The sequence below is a fragment of the Hyperoodon ampullatus genome (genome assembly GCF_949752795.1).
Source record: "Hyperoodon ampullatus genome assembly, chromosome: 4".
In the NCBI taxonomy this organism is placed as follows: Eukaryota; Metazoa; Chordata; class Mammalia; order Artiodactyla; family Ziphiidae; genus Hyperoodon; species Hyperoodon ampullatus.
The window spans coordinates 37532349-37551129 of NC_136917.1; the positions used below are offsets into that span (position 1 = coordinate 37532349).

General features: G+C 52.8%; 1 protein-coding gene across 1 annotated transcript; it reads right to left on the reverse strand.

The window, feature by feature from the left end:
• Positions 1 to 1264: 1264 nt before the first annotated feature.
• On the reverse strand, positions 1265 to 17993 carry NIBAN3 (niban apoptosis regulator 3; the record flags this gene model as incomplete). The annotated part of the gene is made up of 15 exons (XM_079702394.1): positions 1265 to 1329; positions 2820 to 2903; positions 4651 to 4762; positions 5558 to 5665; positions 5746 to 5862; positions 6912 to 7070; positions 8524 to 8714; positions 9331 to 9493; positions 9713 to 9817; positions 9901 to 10016; positions 10617 to 10784; positions 12702 to 12816; positions 13425 to 13550; positions 16508 to 16638; positions 17939 to 17993. The coding sequence occupies 15 exons, from the start codon at positions 17991 to 17993 to the stop codon at positions 1265 to 1267; spliced, it is 1815 nt and encodes a 604-aa protein (XP_079558520.1).
• Positions 17994 to 18781: the final 788 nt, after the last annotated feature.

The following is an 18781-nucleotide window of genomic DNA, read 5'->3' on the forward strand; positions in this document are numbered from 1 at the left end:
GACCCCGTAGGCTTGTGTGTAGATGGAACGGGAGGGAGGTGGACATTTCCAAAGAAATGCTACGAGGGGGCTGTTTTCCAGTAATCTAATGTGTTTTCTAATTCATCGTTTTTGTGATGCTCAGATATCTATTTATTAATGTGACTGGTGGGGGTGGGGGCTCAATATTGTTAAGTAAAATTCAGGGCACAGATCGTGTGTCCTCAGTGTGTGCAAGAGACAGTAGGGCAAAAGTTAGGAAGGAAAGGTGAGGAAAATCTCATTCTCTTGGGGGAGGAAACCATGGAGTGTGCATTACCCCCCTCTGAAAGCTGAACTGAGAAAAACACTGGGGAAGTCCCTCCCAGAACTTACTCCGGAAGCAGCTGGAAGTCTTGTGATGTGAAGCTGCCAGGCTCCAGTGGACAGATGGCTTTTCTGGCAAACAGAGGAAGGCAGTAAAAGCTCTACTCTCAGCTGGGAAACTTGATACTAAGTTAAGATTTTGGAGCAAGTAAACAAACCTAAAGGCCCACAGCAAGCTGAGAAAAAAACATCTGTGGCTTATCAGAAAGTGTTACTATCCTTAATATACAAAGAGTTATTAGAGATCATTAAGAAAAATATAAATTCTCCTGAAGAGAAAAGTAGGTAAAAGCTATGAACAGGCAATTCCCTAAAAAAGAAAAGAAAAGAAAGGAAAACACAAACGGTGGTAAAGAATCCACCTTCCGATGCAGGGGACACGGGTTCGTTCCCTGGTCGGGGAACTAAGGTCCCACATGCCACAGGGCAAATAAGCCCAGGCGCCTCAACTAGAGAGAGAAAACCCAGACGCCACAACTAGAGAGAAACCTGTGCGCCACAACAAAAGATCCCACGTGGCACGACTAAGACCCGACACAGCCAAAAATAAATAAGAAATACACAAACATATTAATGGTCAATAAACATATTTTAGGTTCAATGTAGTCATCAAAGAAATTTAAAATAAAACAATGCAGTCTGTGTGTGTGTCTATCAAACTGGCAGTTTTTCCTTTTATGAAAAGTCCTAGTGTTTGGAAAAGAGAATATGTACAAATCCTGCTGGTGAGAGTGTTAAAAGGCATAGCCTTTCTGGAGAGGAGTAAGGCGGAGGTGTGGGGATTATACAAGCCTTGAACTGGTACATATGCTTTGACTCAGAAATTCCACTAGTAGACATTTATCCATTGAGAATGACGATGAATGTGGGCAAAGCTTCAGCTCTGGAATGTCCCTGGAGGAGGCAGTGGGCAGAGTGGCTAGACCTCGGTGCTGGAGCCTGGTTGCCTGGAGCAAGTGCCTCTCTGAACCTCAGTTTCCACATCTGTAAAATGGAAAATGTCATAAGGATGCCAAAACATTTGGACACATCAAATGCCTGGCATATAATAAATACCCAGTAATTGGAAGCTTAGCGAGAATAATTTAATAGAAATGTAAAAGCACCCAGAAGGTAAGTGGGCCACAGAGAGAAATGGAGGTTCACAGAGAAGCTCCTAAACACATGAGAAGACTCTCCACCTCATCCCCAATAAGACATGCTCGTTAAAATGATGCCAAGACAACATTTTTCACCCAGAAGATCTGGGAAATCCCAAGTCAGCTGACAGCCTGTGGGGAAATGGGCCACCTCCACACAGATGAGTGGGCACCGGGTGAGACCACTCTGATGGAGAGCACTCTCAAGACTGCTATTGAAATGACAAACATGCATGCTCTAAACCCTGAGATTTCACCTTGGGGGATTTACCCCCTTGCATGAAAAGTATGTAAGCGGTCGTTCACTATGGTATTAGCTGTTAGTGCAAAAGATTAGAAGCAAAACCCCATCATCAATTAGATTCTGGTTAAATAGATTAAGGAGCCCATCCACAATCCTTCATCCCCAGTTGCAAATCCCCAAATATTATGACACCCAGAAGTCTTTCTAAGATTGTTTAATCTTCATGTATCCCAGTGAGTGTGAATATTCATCAGTTTATCTGCAGCAACTGACTATGAGATGCTGCCCCCAATCAGCTAGGGAGTGTATTAGTTAGCTATTGCCACATAACAAATGACCCCCAAAGTTAGCCACTGAAAACTATACACGTTTATTATCTCAGAGTTTCTGTGGGTGAAGAATGTGGGAGCCGCTTAGCTGGGTGGATTCACAAAGCTCTCATAACAATGATACCCAAGGGGGTTGAGGAGCTGAGAGCCGCTCCAGAATACCTGCATCTGCCCTGGGTCCTGAACATCCAGATTATAAACATCTTGCCCACTGGTCCGCTTCTAGTTGGACCAGTTGCTTTCTGTCCCATTTCAGGGAAGTCCCCATGAAACATTTCCGTCTTAGGGATGGAGTTCAGGATCCCTGCACCACCAGCAGTGTCAACCTCAGCCCTACACACATTTACTGCTGCAACAAGGAGGTCTCTGTAGGGTCCTATAGTAGGAGGCCAGGCTGCCCTGGCCCTGAGCAGAGCTCCATGCACGCATTGTTAAGGTGAACCCAAGGCTCCCATCACCACTATCTCCCCCACCAGTGCTGGGAACTGGTAGCCGTTGGGAGAGGTCCTATAGAGGCCTGGCAAGAAGAGATGGGACACAAATTCATATGCATGTCAGAGGATACCTCTGACACTCAGGCACACTCCCTGACTCCCCATTGCCCTAGTCCACCATGAGCTTGGCCAACCTGGCCAAGTCAGGAGACAAGGTGCATACTGTTCCATCCAGGAACCCACACTCACAATCCTCTTGTATACCCCACACAGGCCCCCCGACCCTGGCAATTCACTGGCATGGGCGAAGAACCTGTGAGGTCCTCACCTGTTTCTGCTTGGTCCCGTGGAAGCTCTGAGCAGCCATCCAGAGTGCAGGACATGTTGCTGGCACCAAGGGCTTTTTTCAATTCTAAAATAAGAGATAGAGACTTCCCTGGTGGCACAGTGGTTGAGAGTCTGCCTGCCAATGCAGGGGACACAGGTTCAAGCCCTGGTCTGGGAGGATCCCACACGCAGTGGGGCAGCTGGGCCCGCGTGCCTCAGCTGCTGAGCCTGTGCTCTAGAGCCCGCGTGCCACAACTACTGAAGCCCACGCGCCTGGAGCCCATGCTCCACAGCAGGAGAAACCACCACAGTGAGGGGCCCACACACTGCAGCAAGGAGTGGCCCCTGCTCGCCACAACTAGGGAGGGCCTGCACGCAGCAACGAAGACCCAACGCAGCCAAAAATAAATAAATTTAAAAATAAAATAAAGAGATAAACCCCCAGACCCACCTGGATAAGCCCCAGAATCCCAGGGCTTCCATGAATTTTCCCAGAGAGGCCACAAGAGGGCAAAGCATGGAAGAAATGTCTCAACCAGGAACCCTAAACAAGTGGCTTACCTGAGCCTCTCTCCACACCTGTGCCCATGGCAGACATTGCTAGCTGATCCCCACACCTTCACTGAGCCTGGATGCTACCTACCCCACCTTCCAGCACAATGCTTCAAGCAGACATCACAAATCAATTGAGGACAGAAACACCCCACCCCCCCACCCCGCCTTCAGTACATGTAGAACTTGCAGGAATGGAAACCTGTTTCTGAAAAATTTTTTCCAATCAGTGATTAGCCTTTTTCCACTTAAAATGTCCCCTATTCTAAAGGAACTTGGTTCTTTTCGTTTGGCCTCAAGGACACTTCTCACCCTTACTTCCTGGCTCCCAGAACACTGCTATCTCTGGGTTTCTCCCACCTCTCTGACTGCTCCTTCTGCATCTCTTCTTCCTCTTTGTGTCCTTCAAATCCAGGCTCTTTGGGACTCCTCTCCTTTCTCTCTACACCATCCCCAGGGTTGTGGTCCCTCCCATGCACCCAGTGACACCCCAGGCCAACAACAACCTCTGACTTCTGTCTCATCCTCATGCCTGGGCTCCGTCCCCTTGGTTGCTGCCCCTGCTCGAGACCATCCTTTGCCCCCCAGGACCAGGCCCTCAGCCTCCTCCCTGGCTTCCAGTCTAGCCACTGTTGCCCTCTTGCTCACACACCCTCCGTGGCTCCCTATTGCCTGCCACAAAATGTCTAAACTCCTCTGCCTGTCATTCAAGGCCCTGCACGTCTGCCCTGGCAGACTGCAGCCTCCTCTCCTTCCTTCTGTGTCAGCTGTGACATTCCCTGAATAACCATTACACATTGCTCATTCCCCTGTTAGTACACGTCTCAGCAGTCATAGGCATTGGGTCAGGAAGGAACAGACAAGGCAGGAGGGAGAAGAGACAGTCAGGAGCCTCTTCCCAGCCCAGGAAATCCTAAGAGGCCTACCCCAAGTCCACGTACTCTTGAGGGCTCAATGCCAGCCCAGAATAAAACATGGAGAGGTTGTTGAATGAGAAAATGTAAATGTCTATCCCCAGTTTTTAAATTTTGCCTCCCTTCTCTCATCCTAAGAACTCCTGCATATCCGTCACAGCCCCACTCCAATGCCCCCTCCTTCAGGGAGCTTCCATCACTGCCCCTCTAGGCTCGCCCACCCCAGATCCCCTCTGTCCCAGTCCTGGGCCTTAGTCAAAGGACTAGTGTTCACAGGTAGTGAGAGGTGATGGGGACCCTGGTAGGGCTCAGTATACACAGCCAGGGGTCAACAGGCTCCCCTGAGCCATAGGGGGTGGGGCTCACCTCGATCAATCCTCTGCAGCAGGACCCCCCGGATGACATCCTCATAAATACCCTCAATGGTCAGAGCAGGGCTGCCCACAGCAAGGACATCCCCTTCGAACTCAGGCAGCTCCTGTAACCGAGGCAAGTGAGGGGCTGGGCTGGAGGGTTGGGCTATGTGTGACATGGTTTGAGCCCCAGCTCTGTCACTGATTAGCTAGGGAAACCTGGGCCTCAGTTTCCTCATCTTTAAAATGGACTCCTTGACTCATTATTCCCTTGGGTTGTTGTGAGAATTGGTGAAACAAAGCACATCACACCTCAATGGGAATAGTACAGGTGTTTCTGCTGGGACCCCTCACAGCCACTTCCTGCCTGACCCCTGATGCAGACCCCTTCATGGTGCCCCTAAGCCTGTGTAGCAAGGCCCCTGTGACCTCTCCCCTCATCTACTTCCTACCCCCTTGTTCGCTAAGCCCCAGCCACACTTGCCTCTTCTCTGTTTCTCCAACACACCAGGCACAGACCTACCTCAGGACCTTTGCACATGCTGTACCCTCTGCCTGGAAAACCCTTCCCCAGGACATGGCTCATGGCTTTAGTTCACTACTTCTCAAGCATCATCTTCTCAGAGAGAGCCCCCCTAACCACTCGGCACCCTCACCATACACACATACACTCCCCCTCTGCCTCCTCCCTTCTCTGAAGCCTGTATCACCTGCTGATATGTGATGCACGGGACCCCACGCCAGCTCTGCAGACACAGCATTGTCATGGGAGAAGCAGAGGGCATTGTGAGGTCCCAGAAGAGCCATTGGACCCAGCCCCTGGGCTCAGGGAACAAAAGTCTCTAATCATCAAGGTGGCTCTATGAGCCTTACAGAAAGATGCTTGGTTGTTCTATAGGACCCGTCCCCCATCAGCTCACCGCTTTGCAGCTCAGCTCCAGCTGCCTCAACACGAAGGGCAAGAAGATGCAGAGCAGCCAGCCATGGATGAACCTCCTCTGCGCTGAGCCACTATCCGACTGGAATTTCTGCACGACACACACGGCAACTGGTTTCACAACCACCTGAGCACCCAGGCCCACTGCCATGCCCTCCCCGCAGACCTCACCTTCAGCACGCGCCCCCTGACTTTCTCCAGCTGCTGGGCAGCCTGGTCACAGTCCAGAGCCGTGGTCAGACATTGGTCGGCCAGCTGCAGGAAGGTGGCCACAGCGTCAGCCATGAGCTGTGGGAAGAGATGCTGGGATGAGCCCTGGGAATCCATGCTCTTTCTGGGCCCTACGCCTGCTCGGTTGAACCCTTCTCAGCAACCAGCTTGCCCTGACCAACTACTTCCCTCCAACCTCCTTCTTGTTCCAAGAAACAGCACTCTCTTCCTCTCAGGACTTGGGGCTCATCCAGTCAGTGCCAGGATGGCCAGCATGGGGATCAGAGAGCTGTCCATAGTCCAGGCTCCTTGGCTGAGCACCCTTGTGCAGTATCCAAACTGAACAACCGTGCCGGGCAGCACTGGGTCTTCTCAATCCCTGTCTCTTTCACTCACCATGTCCATTAGCACGTCCCAACCCCTTGGCTTTCAAAACACACCCTGTTCCTCTCCACCAACCCATTCTAATGGTTCAGACCTCCTCCCTGCCTCCTCCACTTCTGCCCCCGACAGCCCCTGCTCCCCAGGGCAGGCAGGGCTTTCTAAAAAACCTTGAATCTGGCCATGCCCCTCCCCTGCTCACACACCTGCTGTGACTCCTATTGCCCTTGGACAGAGCCCAGCCCCCTGAGCCCCATACTCAAGGCCCTGACCCATCTGCGCCCCCCACCTCGCTGGCATATCTCCCACATCTATGCCCTCCCTTGAAATCTACAAGCCAATGTCTCTAAATTGCTTCACTTTCCCCAAATGTGGACACGCTCTCACACCTCCCAGGGCTTATCCACACTGTTCCCTCCACCCAGGACATGCCCCATTCCCATTCTTCCCCCAGCTGCCCCAGCCTGGCAGTCCTCTCCTCCTGGAAGCCTTCCCAACCCTGGAGATGGATCAGGAGCCTCCTCAGGGTTCCCGTAGCACCTTGTGTGTCCCATCACAGCCCTGTCCATCATGTGTGATTACTGCCTGCCTGGTCATGAGCTCATGTCTGCATGACACTGGGAGTCCAGCAAGGGAGGGCCAGGTCTGTCTGGGTCATCGTGGTCTCCCTGGCACACACTTGGCACCTACTCATTGGAGGCTGCCATCCTTGTCTCGCTTCCTCCCAGCCTCCCACGCACCCTTACCTGCTGTGCGAGATCCTGGGCCCCAAACACCAGGCTCTGTGTTCCAAAGAAGCCAAATGGTTCTGCCAGCTGACCCAGGCGCCCCCGGCTCCACTCCGCCTCTCGGTAGCAGGTCTGCATCAGCTCTGGGTCCCATGGCATCTCCCCAAATGAGTAAACCTGTGTTCCCATAGCAGTCAGGTAAGAAAAATACCACCAGCCAATGGAAGAGCAAGGCTAAGGACCTCATAGACAGTTCATCGAAGGAGAAACACAAATGGAAACACATCCTGCCTCAGTTGTCACCAAAATAATGCATAATAAAAGTAACTGTGAGGTAGGGTATGATGGACATAAAATCGTAAAACTTGAAACAAATGATAACATGTGGTGCTGGCAGGGCTGAGGGGAAATGGGCACACTCAGCCCTTGTCCCACCTGATGTTCCCTTTGTGCTGGATCCTGTGGCTGCAGAAGTGCAATAATCCAAAGTGGTATTTGCCCTCGAACTGCTCACAGAAAAGTTGGGGGAGACAGAGTGTAGACAGACAACAGTAGTGGTGTGTTAATACTTCTCTAAGGAGGGAAGCACGCACAGCTGCAGATGCAGAAAGGACCAGGGAAAGTTCCTGGAGGAGGTGATTATGAAATGGAGATGTGAAGATTAATAAAGGGAAACCTCATTTAAAATAAAGTCACGGGAGATCCCTGATGGTCTAGTGGTTAGGATTCGGAGCTTTCACTGCGGTGGCCCAGGTTCAATCCCTGGCCGGGGAACTGAGATCCCACAAGTTGTGTGGCCAAATAAATAAATAAAAATGAAATCATTAAGCCCTGAAAGGGCGGGGTGGGAGGCTCTCATGCACTGCCACTCCTTGCCCTCTGCAGACCCCAAACTGGAAGAAGGTTACTACTTTACCGCTCCAGCAGGAGGCAGATTTTCTCCTTATGCAGTAACAGCCCCAACTAATGAGAAACTACCACCACTCAGCCAATGAGAAACTGTCACCACCCTGAACTCTCACTTTCCTCCAATGGACTTTCCTTCAAAGCTGCCCCTCCCAATTTTCTCCTTCTTCTCTATAAAGTAATGTTCCTCCCCTTCGTTTGCCAGACTTGCCTCTGGTTTTGCCATAGCTTGCATGTCCCGAATTGCAATTCTCATGCTGCCCTCCCTTCCCAAAATGTTCTGCTGATAAAATAACTGGCTGTTTCATTTTAAAGGTCAACAGACACTTAACGAGTTGAAGGTTTCTTGGCACATAGTATGCTCGCATTTAATATCAGAAGAAAAGAGCTGACCTGTGTGGAGCAGAATTCTGTCCCAGGGAATGGGGTGGGCTGTGGCCAAACAAGGCAATGGGAGGAGGAACAATTTGTGGGGAAGGTGACTCCAGACTGATGTTATTAAATGCTAATCTTGTCATCTTACTCCTTCCCCCCATGTTATAAACCGTGCCCCAGTGACCATAGCATAGCGGACCACCGTAAGTAAAATGCAGCTTAGAAGAAAGTTCAGAGATTTTTTAAAGAGAAGGTTTTCAAACAAGAAAGATTCAAGGTTCACTCAACTCTTCTATAAAGTTAACACGCTGCACACAGGCCCGATGAAACACGACCCACTGGACCTCACCTCCTTCCGCAGCTGGGTGCTGGAGCGGCTCCCACGCAGGTGGCGGGACAGGCGGTCCATGCCCTCGGTTAGGAGGGTCTGAACTGCCGTGAGTTCGGCTTCCACGGTGCTCAGCAGCGTCTGCGTGACCCGGGGCAGCTGCGCATCCACCTTCCTGCGCAGGCACGACTCGAGGGGACCCTGGACGTTGGCTGCGAGCGGAAGACACTGGCTTGGATCTCCTCCTCGAGGTGCTCCGCAAATTGGGAGGCGGCGCGGGGGCGGGGACGGAGTGAGGCCATGGGCTCAACAGGGTGAGGTAGACGGGAGCGCTGACTTTGAGCACCCTCCTCTACCCCATTATACAGAATAGAAAACCGAGGCCAAGTGCGATGGGGATCGGCTCCAAGTTGCACACAGAGGCAGAGTTAGGATTCCAACTCTGTTCTCTTTGTTACTGAGCTGAGTGAGAGCTATTTCCGCCGTCTGACTGGACAACCCACAACCGCAGTCAGGCCTGATACCGCCAACACCTCTGCCCCTCTTCCCACCCAGTCTTGGTCTCCGGGCTCACCAGCTCCATCCCTGGCCTTCCCGCCTCCCAAGCACCCGCCCTCCCTCTTGACCCCGTCTAGAGACCGAGTCTCACCACCAAAGCATCAAGGCCTCGCCCATTTTCCCACTTAGGCTCCACCCTTTTCTTTTCCGGCCTTGCCTCCTCCGGGTCCCAGACCTTGGGCCCTTTCCCTTACACCCAAGCTGTTCCCCTTCTTCCTCTCAGGCTCCCGGCCCCGCCCCTCACATCCAGGCCACGCCCGCGGACCTCACCCTGCAGCCTCCCTAACACGCGCTCCCGCAACTTCAGCATCTGATCTACGTCTGGGCGGATAGTCTTCTCCAGGGCGGCGAGCAGCTCCTCCTTTTCGGGCTGGAAGGCGCGGAGCCCAGTGGAGGCCCCGGCCAGGACTGCAGCGTGGACGGCGTCCAGTAGCTGCCCAGATCAGCCGAGGGGACCCCACACGGGCCAGGGGCGCGGTAGAGAGACGAGATGGGGCGAGGGTAGGACAGAGAGAAGACAGACGCACAGAGATGGGCGGAGAGGTTGGGCGACAGTCGCAGAGAGGGCGAAGCTGAGCACCCGGGTCCGGCTCCTATCCCCATCCGCGGCCTCCCGCGTGTCCCTGCCGCACCTCCTCGACCCCATGCGTACCTTGGCCCAGGCCCAGGCCCGAGCGCGGCCGGCCCCCCGCAGGCCGGGCAGGGTCTGGGCTCGCAGCGCAGGCAGCAGCTCCCGCATCAGTACCGCAGTCAGCACCTGCGGGAGAGGTGACCATGGGTGCTTCGGTGGGCCGAGAAGGGGTCAGGGGGGTCCCGGGTGCGGCCTTGTGCGGCACTGACCTCGGCGTCCGAGCCTAGGGTCACGTCGTCGTCGCCAAAGTGGCCTTGCTGCTGCCGGTAGAGCCGTATGGCGTCCAGGAAGGCACGGGCGGCTGGGGCTTGACTTCGCTGCAGGACTGAGGGGCGGCTCCTCAGTGCCCGCCCACCCCTCCCCTGGTCTCAGGCTGCCTGGCTCCCCGTCGCCTGAGAAGGAAGCCCTCCGCCTCCTCGCCAGGTCCCAAACAGCTAAGTCTCACCCACTTCCAGACCTCTGCGCAAAGAAGTGCCCTCCGCCGGGAACACGCTCCCCTAAATTTATCACCAGCCCATAAGGGGCCTGTATACCATTTTGGAAAAGGCATCCCCTGCAGGCAGTCACAGCCCAGATCCCACTGCAGTCTCCAGCTGCCTCTCCAGTTAGGTACGTTTGTTCAGTCAACAACCTGCCCAGATGTGTCAGTCCTAATTCCTCTTCTTCACCTGGCTGGCCCCTCATCTTTTTTAGACCCCAGTTTGGACATCCCCTCCCTGATCCCCCAGGCTACGCTCCCATGGGGCTGTGCCCTCATTACAGCCCGGGCCACGCACAGCTGCCTGTTTCCCCTCTGTCCTCCCCCACGATCCATTTTATAAATAAGGAAACTGAGGCTTGGAGAGGATCCCACAGCCAGCAGGAGCAGAACCATCCGACTCCAGACTCTGTGCTCCACCACTGCCTGCCCTTTCCCAGGACCCACCTGTGCCTCGAAGCCGGATGCCGCCCTGCAGGGCTAGCCTCCAGGCACGCTGCACCTCCGCTGTGGCTGCAGACAAACAGAGGTGCTGGCGGAAGGGGTGCTGCAGGAACAGGGGGAAACTAACAGGCATTTCCAAGAGGGGGTCAGGCTCTTCCTGTGTATGGTGTCCTGAAAGCAGAGGAGGTCGCATCTTCATTCATTCATTCACTCTAAAATCATTCATTCACTAGGAGACAATAACCATGAAATGTGTAGAGAACCCTTACTTCACCTCAGTCCCAGGAGGAGGTGTGCCCAGGGCAGACATCAGCAATCCATCCCAGCACTGTTTCCCAGCCTCAGCAACATGCTTAACACAGCAGTCCTAGGCAGCCACTGACAATCTCTCCTAGCTGGCATGTGGTCTGAGCCCTGCTTGCTGTGGGGTGCTGGAGTCGGCAAGACCCAGGTTCAAACCTGGCCAGACCATTTTCTAGCTCTTTGCACAGATTTTCATCTCCCTGAAAAACCTCAGTTTTCCTGCCTGCAAAATGGGCTAAAAAGTGGTACCAATGACCTAGAACTGCTGGGAGGGCACAAATGAGTGAATTTATTTTGATAACTTAAATTGGAGTCCCCAAATCCTCAGTGTTTTGTTCAGATTTCCAGAGTGATACATACAGACTGCAGTAAAATGCAATAATGCAAAAAGGGCTTCCCTGGTGGTGCAATGGTTAAGAATCTGCCTGCCAATGCAGGGGACACGGGTTCGAGCTCTGGTCCGGGAAGATCCCACATGCCACGGAGCAACAAAGCTCATGCGCCACAACTACTGAGCCTGCGCTCTAGAGCCTGCAAGCCACAACTACTAAGCCCACGTGCCACAATTACTGAAGCTCGTGCGCCTAGAGCCCACGCACCGCAACGAAGAGCAGACCCTGCTCGCCGCAACTAGAGAAAGCCTGCACAAAGCAACGAAGACCTAATGTAGCCAAAAATAAATTTTAAAAAATAATAATAATAATAATGCAGAAAAAGGTGGATGTCCCTTGTCATCCAGCCCTTCGATCGCAGCACCCAGAGATGATAATAGCTGTTAACAGTTTGGGGGACATTATTCCAGATCTTAAAATCTGCACAAAGCGGTATGGGGTGCTTTTTTTTTTAACAATGTGGAGTTTTCTGGTTTATAACTGGCCTTTTGGCTCCTGCATATGTCTGGGACACCTTCAGAGGTTGCACAGTTTTCCTTCCTGAGGGTCAGGCTGTAATTTATTTAATCAACCCCAAAGGATGCATATTTGGGTGGATTCCCATGTTTTCAACATCATCAACATTTCTGTAGACGGTTCTTGTTGCTACATCTTCGCATGATTTAACAGCAGGATAGCTCTGCAGTGAAGCAAAAGGTGTAATTCTGGCTCTGTCCCTTACTAACTGTGTGACAGTCCTTAGCCTCAGTGTCCCCCTCTGTAAAATGGGGTGGTTAGTGATGGGGCTGCCTCCTGGGCAGATTCAATGAGATAATGCAGGCCCTCATCAGATGCATGCCAGCCCACTTATGCTGCTCCTTACCTATTCAGAGAGAGAAAGAGGAGGAAGAGGAAGGGGAGGAAGGGGAAGGGAGGAGAAGTGGGAGTGGGGGGGGAAGAGGAGGAGGAGGGAATGAAGGAGAACCATCCTGGAAACACTGGACTGACCAATTACACGCTGTAACAAGTCTGTGCAATTTTCCTGCCCACCACTGCCCATCTCCCTACATGCTTACTGACACCATATTTTATCATTTTTACCCTTTGCTTCTTTGATTCTGGTCCAGTGACCTAACTCCTTCACCCTGACAGGAATGGGTGTTTCTCTTTCTAGAGCGAGGCTGCTCACCCAGAGGCAATGCTGCCCCCAGGGACACTTGGCAATGTCTGGAGATATACTTGGTTGTCGTTCTTGGGATGCAGAGTGCTCCTGGCATCCGGTGGGTGGAGGTGAGGGATACTCTTCAGCATCCTGTGAAGCACATGGTGGCCCCCACTGCAAAGAATGATCTGGCCCCAGTGTCCATAGTGCTGAAGTAGAGAAACCTGCTCTTGGGGTCCCCGGGAGCCTTACCTGAGGATTCTGGGCAGAGAGTGTCCAACAGGTGGAGATATTCACTCTGGGAAGTCAGGACTGTGTACCCTGTCAGTACCATGGAGCCCAGGGGACGGTCCCCATTTTCATATTCCTGCAAAAGCCATCCAAAGAACCGTTTGGGGACAGGTCTAAACTGTGGCTTCCATATCCCAGTGTGGGATCAGGGGAAGGTTTGGGGTTAACTGGGGAAATCCTCCACCCTCCCTCCTCTGTCCACCCCTCCCTCAATCCCTCCTTCCTTCCCTTCCCCATAGTGGAGCACCCAGCACCTGCTGTGTGCTAGGCCAGTCCCAAGTGCTATATGAGGACTAACCCATTGAATCCTTACAGCCCCATGTGGCGTAGACCATCATCACCCCATTTCACAGAGGCGAAAACTGAATCCCAGGGAGACAAGTGACCTGCCTGAATTCCCCAGCTGGAAAGCAGGGCACAGGCGGCATGTGCAAAGGCCTTGCATGGTTTCAACCTCAGCTCTGCTGATGACCATGAGTGAGCCCCTACCCCTGGCCTGGGCCTCAGTTTATCCACCTGGCACAGCCAGAGATGCTCACCCACCCAGGGCCAAGCTTACAGGTTGGCCCTACTTGATGATTGAAGAAAGGAGGGGGGCTGTGCTGGGAACTGGACCCCAAACCCACACTGGGGAGGGTGGGATGGAGACGCCAGAGGTAGATGGGCTGCAGGCCACTCACTCACCTCCCTGTGACTGAACCATTCCAGGCGGCCGTCCCCACGCAGGACACAGAAGATTGGCTGCCACTGAGGTGGGTGGCCCTGCAGCTGGGTCAGGGGCCCTCGGTGCTCCCGGACTCGGGGCAGCTTCTGTGGGAGGAGGGGCGGGCGGATGTCAAGAACATGGACCAGTGTCCCAGTGTCCAGACCACCTGGACAGCTCCTCCTGTGTCCCGGGTGCCACCAAGTACAGTAAGTCCCCTACATATGAATGAGTTCCATTCTGAGAGCGAGCTTGTAAGTCCAATTTGTTCATAAGTCCAACGAAGTTAGCCTAGGTACCCAACTAACACCATTGGCTATATAGTACTGTACTGTAATAGGTTTATAATACTTGTCACACAAATAATACATACAAAACAAACACACACAAAAATAAATAAAACATTTTTAATCTTACAGTACAGTCCCTTGAAAAGTACAGTAGTACAGTACAACAGCTGGCATACAGGGCTGGCATCGAGTGAACAGGCAAGAAGAGTGACTGACTGGAGGAGGGAGAGGAGGTGGGAGACGGTAGAGCTGAAGGATCGTCAGCTATAGGAGACGGAGGGCAAGCTGCAATTTGACTCATGCCTGACGCTGATGGAACGCACGTTTGCATCTTTGAAAGTTTGCAACTTGAAGGTTCATATGTAGTGGACTTACAGTACAGGTGCTTGGGCACTGCTGGTGTGGTGTTATATTCTTTATCAAGCACGCTCACAGCCTGCACTTCCAAATATGAACTGAGGCAGACACTTTTGTTATCTCCAATTTACTTGCAAGCGGAGCCTTCCCCAGTTGAGCCTCAGATGAGACCCCAGCCCTGGCCAACATCTTGATTGCAGCCTGTGAGAGACCCTGAAAGAAAGGACCCAGGAAAGCCCCGTCTAGATTCCTGACCCACAGTAACTGAGATTACAGACGTGTTGTTTGAAGCACTGATTTGGTGGTGTATTTTTACACAGCATAGCTAACTGATACAGGTGGGATTGCTAGGTCGTGGAGCAGGTGTAGTTTAACGTTATGAGAAATGGTCAGGCCTCTGCCCACAGACCCCTCCCTCAGGCAGGATGGGACATCACCTTGTTTCATTTTCTTTGTCCCTCTTCTCACTTCCTGGCCACCTGAATTGTGTGCGTTTGTTTCACCAATGGTCCCAGAGTAGCTCCTGCTACACAGTTGGTGCTCAGTAAACATTTGATGACTAAACAAACAGCATTTGTGAAGTTTTGATTCTTCAGCGGGTAATGGGAACTCAGAGGTTTATTAAGTGATTCTCCATCTCTCTTCCTAAGTCTGAGATTTTTCATAGTAATAGTGTTAAAATGTTATAATAGAAATGATATACATAATGCAAATAGATAAAACAAGTATTAAAGAAAATGTTTCAACTGAAGCGAGGGGAAATCTCTCCACGCTGCTTGAACCCCAATGTCAGCTGTGCCCTGGCCCAGGGGGTTGGGACCAGCAGGAGGCAGAAGGTGCAGGTGGGGGCGATGCCCAGGCCCCATGATGCCCCAAGCGGGACAGGGGGAGTCCCAGGTGGCAGGGGGCTCTGTCCATGGTGCCACAGAGCCCCCACCCCAGGGCAGTCACAGCTGGGAGAATGGGTGTCCAAGAGAGGAAATCTCAGAGCCTGATCGGGACAGGGGACCCAGTATCCCTTGTAAGGAGTATGGGCTTTGGGTTCAAATCTCGCCTCTGCATCTTGCTGGCAGTGTGACCTCAGTCAGGTCACTTCACCTCTCTGTGCCTTGGTTTCCTCATTGGTCAAAGACCCATCCCCTGGGCTGGTGAGAACTAAGTTGTACAGGGCACTTGGAGATCCTGGACACCATTTGCCAGCTCAGGAGACCTTTGGAGCTGGGGCTGGGCAGCTCCAGGCTATTTTGTTCCATCGATAAGCCCTTCCTGAGCCCCTACAAAGTGAAGGCACCATGTGGGCACAAGGGATCAGGGGGAAGGGGAAATAAGGCTTGGACCCTGTCCTCATAAAGCAGACAAATGGAGGTGGCAGACGTGTGAGCCCGGGCTGCGTCGGAGAAGCAGACAGACAGGGGTTCTAGAGGAGGTGCCCGACTCAGGTGGGGGTAATAGTAGTCAAGGAAGGCTTCTTGGAAGAAGTAGCAGACGAAGTATGGGATAGAATGGGGAGGGTGGCACATGCAAAGGCTTGGACGTCCAGTGGGCATGCTGTGCCCTTGGGTGATGCACTCAGCCAGGCCACACCTTTTCCAACTTCAGGGCTTTTGCATTGCCTGTGCCCTCTGCCTAGAATGCCCTTCCCACTCTGGGCTTCAGGTCTGGCTCCTTCTCATCCTTTACGTCTTAGCTCAGAAGGACCTTCCTACACCCCAGCTTCCAGCCCCCAACACCGCCCTTCATTTTGTCTTCCTAGCACCTATCACAAGTTATCCTGCATCATGATATGTTAGCTTGACAACAAACTGGTCATTTCCCCCAACTAGACTGTGAGCCCTGGAGGGCAAAGCGGGATCTGTCTCAGTCACTACTGTGTCCCCAGCATCCAGCCAGGGGTGTGGCACGCGGTAGATGCCCAGTGAATGTTTGCTTGAAGAATGAATTTTGGGGACATCCCTGGTGGTCCAGTAGTTAAGACTCCACGCTTCCACTGCAGGGGGTGCGGGTTCTATCCCTGGTCAGGGAACTAAGATCCCGCATGCAACGCAGCATGGCCACAAAAAAAAACATGAATGAATTTTTTAAAAATTTTAAGCATTTATTATTATTTTATATATTATATATATATATTTATTTATTTGGTTGCGCCGGGTCTTAGTTGTGGCAGGTGGGCTCCTTAGTTGTAGCATGCATATGGGATCTAGTTCCCTGACCAGGGATCGAACCCAGGCCCACTGCATTGGGAGCTCGGAGTTTTAACCACTGCACCACCAGAGAAGTCCCAGAATGAATTTTTAATAGTCACACCAGGTTGTGGCACCAGCAAGGACAAAGGTGTGAGGAGGGACCCTCAAACGAACGAATGAACGGCCCCCCCAGCCTCGCCCACTCAGCACCCCCTCCCCCTTTGTGGCACCCACTTTGCTGTGCAGCAGCTGGCATCCGGCTGGCTCCTGGGGGCCCAGCTCTCGGGAGATCTGCCACAGGACCGAGGCTGCCAGCTGCCCGCGGTAGCAGGGCAGGAAGTTCCTCAGCAAGGTGTCTACCTGGCCTGCAGGGACAAAAGGATGGTGAAGTGGCTGAATCAGGTCCCCCCCAACCTGCCAGAGGTGGGGGCAGAACAGGCAGAGAAGCCACTTACGGATTCCTATCTGCACCCCAAAGTTGCCCCGGAAGACATGCTCCAATTCCATTCACCCTTAACCCTCCATTGCCTGTTTTTATCCACATGGGGGTTGGTGGGGGGCGGGGGAGTTAAAGGATTCAGGCTTAATTTATAAACGATGTACAACACACCTTAAATGTATAAAGCATAGAAATGAATGAGCTTGACATATGTACACACCCATGACACCATCACCGTGACCCAGATAAAGAACAGACCAATTGTACCTGAAAGTTTCCTTGTGACCCTTACTGGGGGAGATTTTCAAAATCTTTTAAAAACCTCACCCAGCACAAGGGAACTTTCTGCGGTGATAGAAGTATTCTGTATCCTGATCTAGGAGGTGATTACACAAGTGTTAAAGTTCTTCAAGCTGTTCCCCTAATATGTGTGCACTTGGCTGTGTGTAAAACACATCTATCTTGCTGCCTGGAATGTGCATCCGATGACTGGAGCTTCGGCAGCCATTCTGAGTCATGAGGTGACCTCAGGCACAGAAGCCACGCATGTTAGAACCATAATATGGAAGGGGTTGGGTTGTCTGACTTTTATCAGGCTGCCTGCCACTGTTCGCCTCTATAGGAGAGAGAAACAAATCTTTATCTCGTTTAAGCCACTACAGAAAAAAAAATTCCAACACTTTGCAGAGTAGCTTATTGAATCCATTCATGTAATGACAACTTGGCCTTGTTTCTTAGTCTAGATCATGAGCGCCCCCTCCATATCCCCAGTGCCCAGCACACCGTAAGTACTCAACTGTGTGTGTGGAGGATGGAGGACACTGGCCCTTCTTTGTCTCAAATCAAGAACTGTGACTTAGTCCCTGGGGTCCACATTGAGGGGCCTCTTGGTCCTTGCCCACCTGGGAGGATCATCCCACAAGATCTGGCTGGGCTTGGGGCACTTCCCACCTGGCCCTATGCCCTTCACCCCAAACCCATGCCCTGAGTAGGGTTACCAGATTTACCAAATAAAAGTACATGACGCCAATAAAATTTGAATTTCAGGTAAATAACGAATACATTTTTAGCATACATATGCCCTCATGCAAAATTTGGGACATGCTTACACTAAAAAAAGTATTCACTGCCTCTCCAGAATTCACATTAATAGGGCATCCTGTGTACCTGACAACCCAGCCCTAAACCCCATCCACCAAAATCTGGATCCTTCCCACTCTACTCACCCCTCAGGTGCTGCTGCTGTCGCTTGTCCAAGGGGCTCGAGGGCCGCCCACCCATCCTGCTACTGTGTCCTGGGCTCCCCTGAAAGTGAAGCAAACACCCACCTCCTCCCCACAACCCCCCAGTTCCTCAGCTCAGGGGCACCTGGGAGCAAGGTCACCTGAGGGGCCTGGATGCTGCGGAGACCAGTGCCTGGGGTCAGAAGCCAGAGCATGGTCCTGGTGTGGCGTGGGATGCCTGCTCCCTGCCCGGCTCCGCCCCCTGCCCCGCCCCCTGCCCTGCCCCACCCTGCACCTGTGTCCTCCCAGTTCCCCTGTGGCCAAGTCCCCTAGGACTGGTGGTTTCTGTAGGGGCTGCCCCGGGTTGCGGGGGGGTGGGCGGGGTGGTGGGAGACAAAAGTCCTAGCTGGCCTTGGAGGACGGATGCAGGGCAGATATCTGGCAGGACCTGAGAGCAGCTGTTGGTGTGGGGTGGCAGGGAAGGGGGGCTGGGCAGAGATGGGGCAGCTAAATCCTGTACCTACCCCTTGCCAGGTGACTCTGGATCCCAATGGGATCCAGTCCAGGCCCAGCACCAGGCTGGGAAGACAGAAGTGGACTGACGCCCCGGGTCCCTGGGGTCAGTGCTGGGGTAGGGAGAGCAGGGGGGGAGCCACTGGCCACTGCTGCGCCGTGGACTCGTGGGCTGTCTCCCTTCGGTTCCTGCTTTGCCAGTCCATTCTCTATCGGCGCATAGAGCCCTGGACTGGATCGGATTAGTTGGGCCTTCCCACTAATGGCACCTGCTGTTGCCCAAGCACGGCCAGGCTGTTTTCCTTCCAACCCTCTACTCTGCTTTTCTCAATC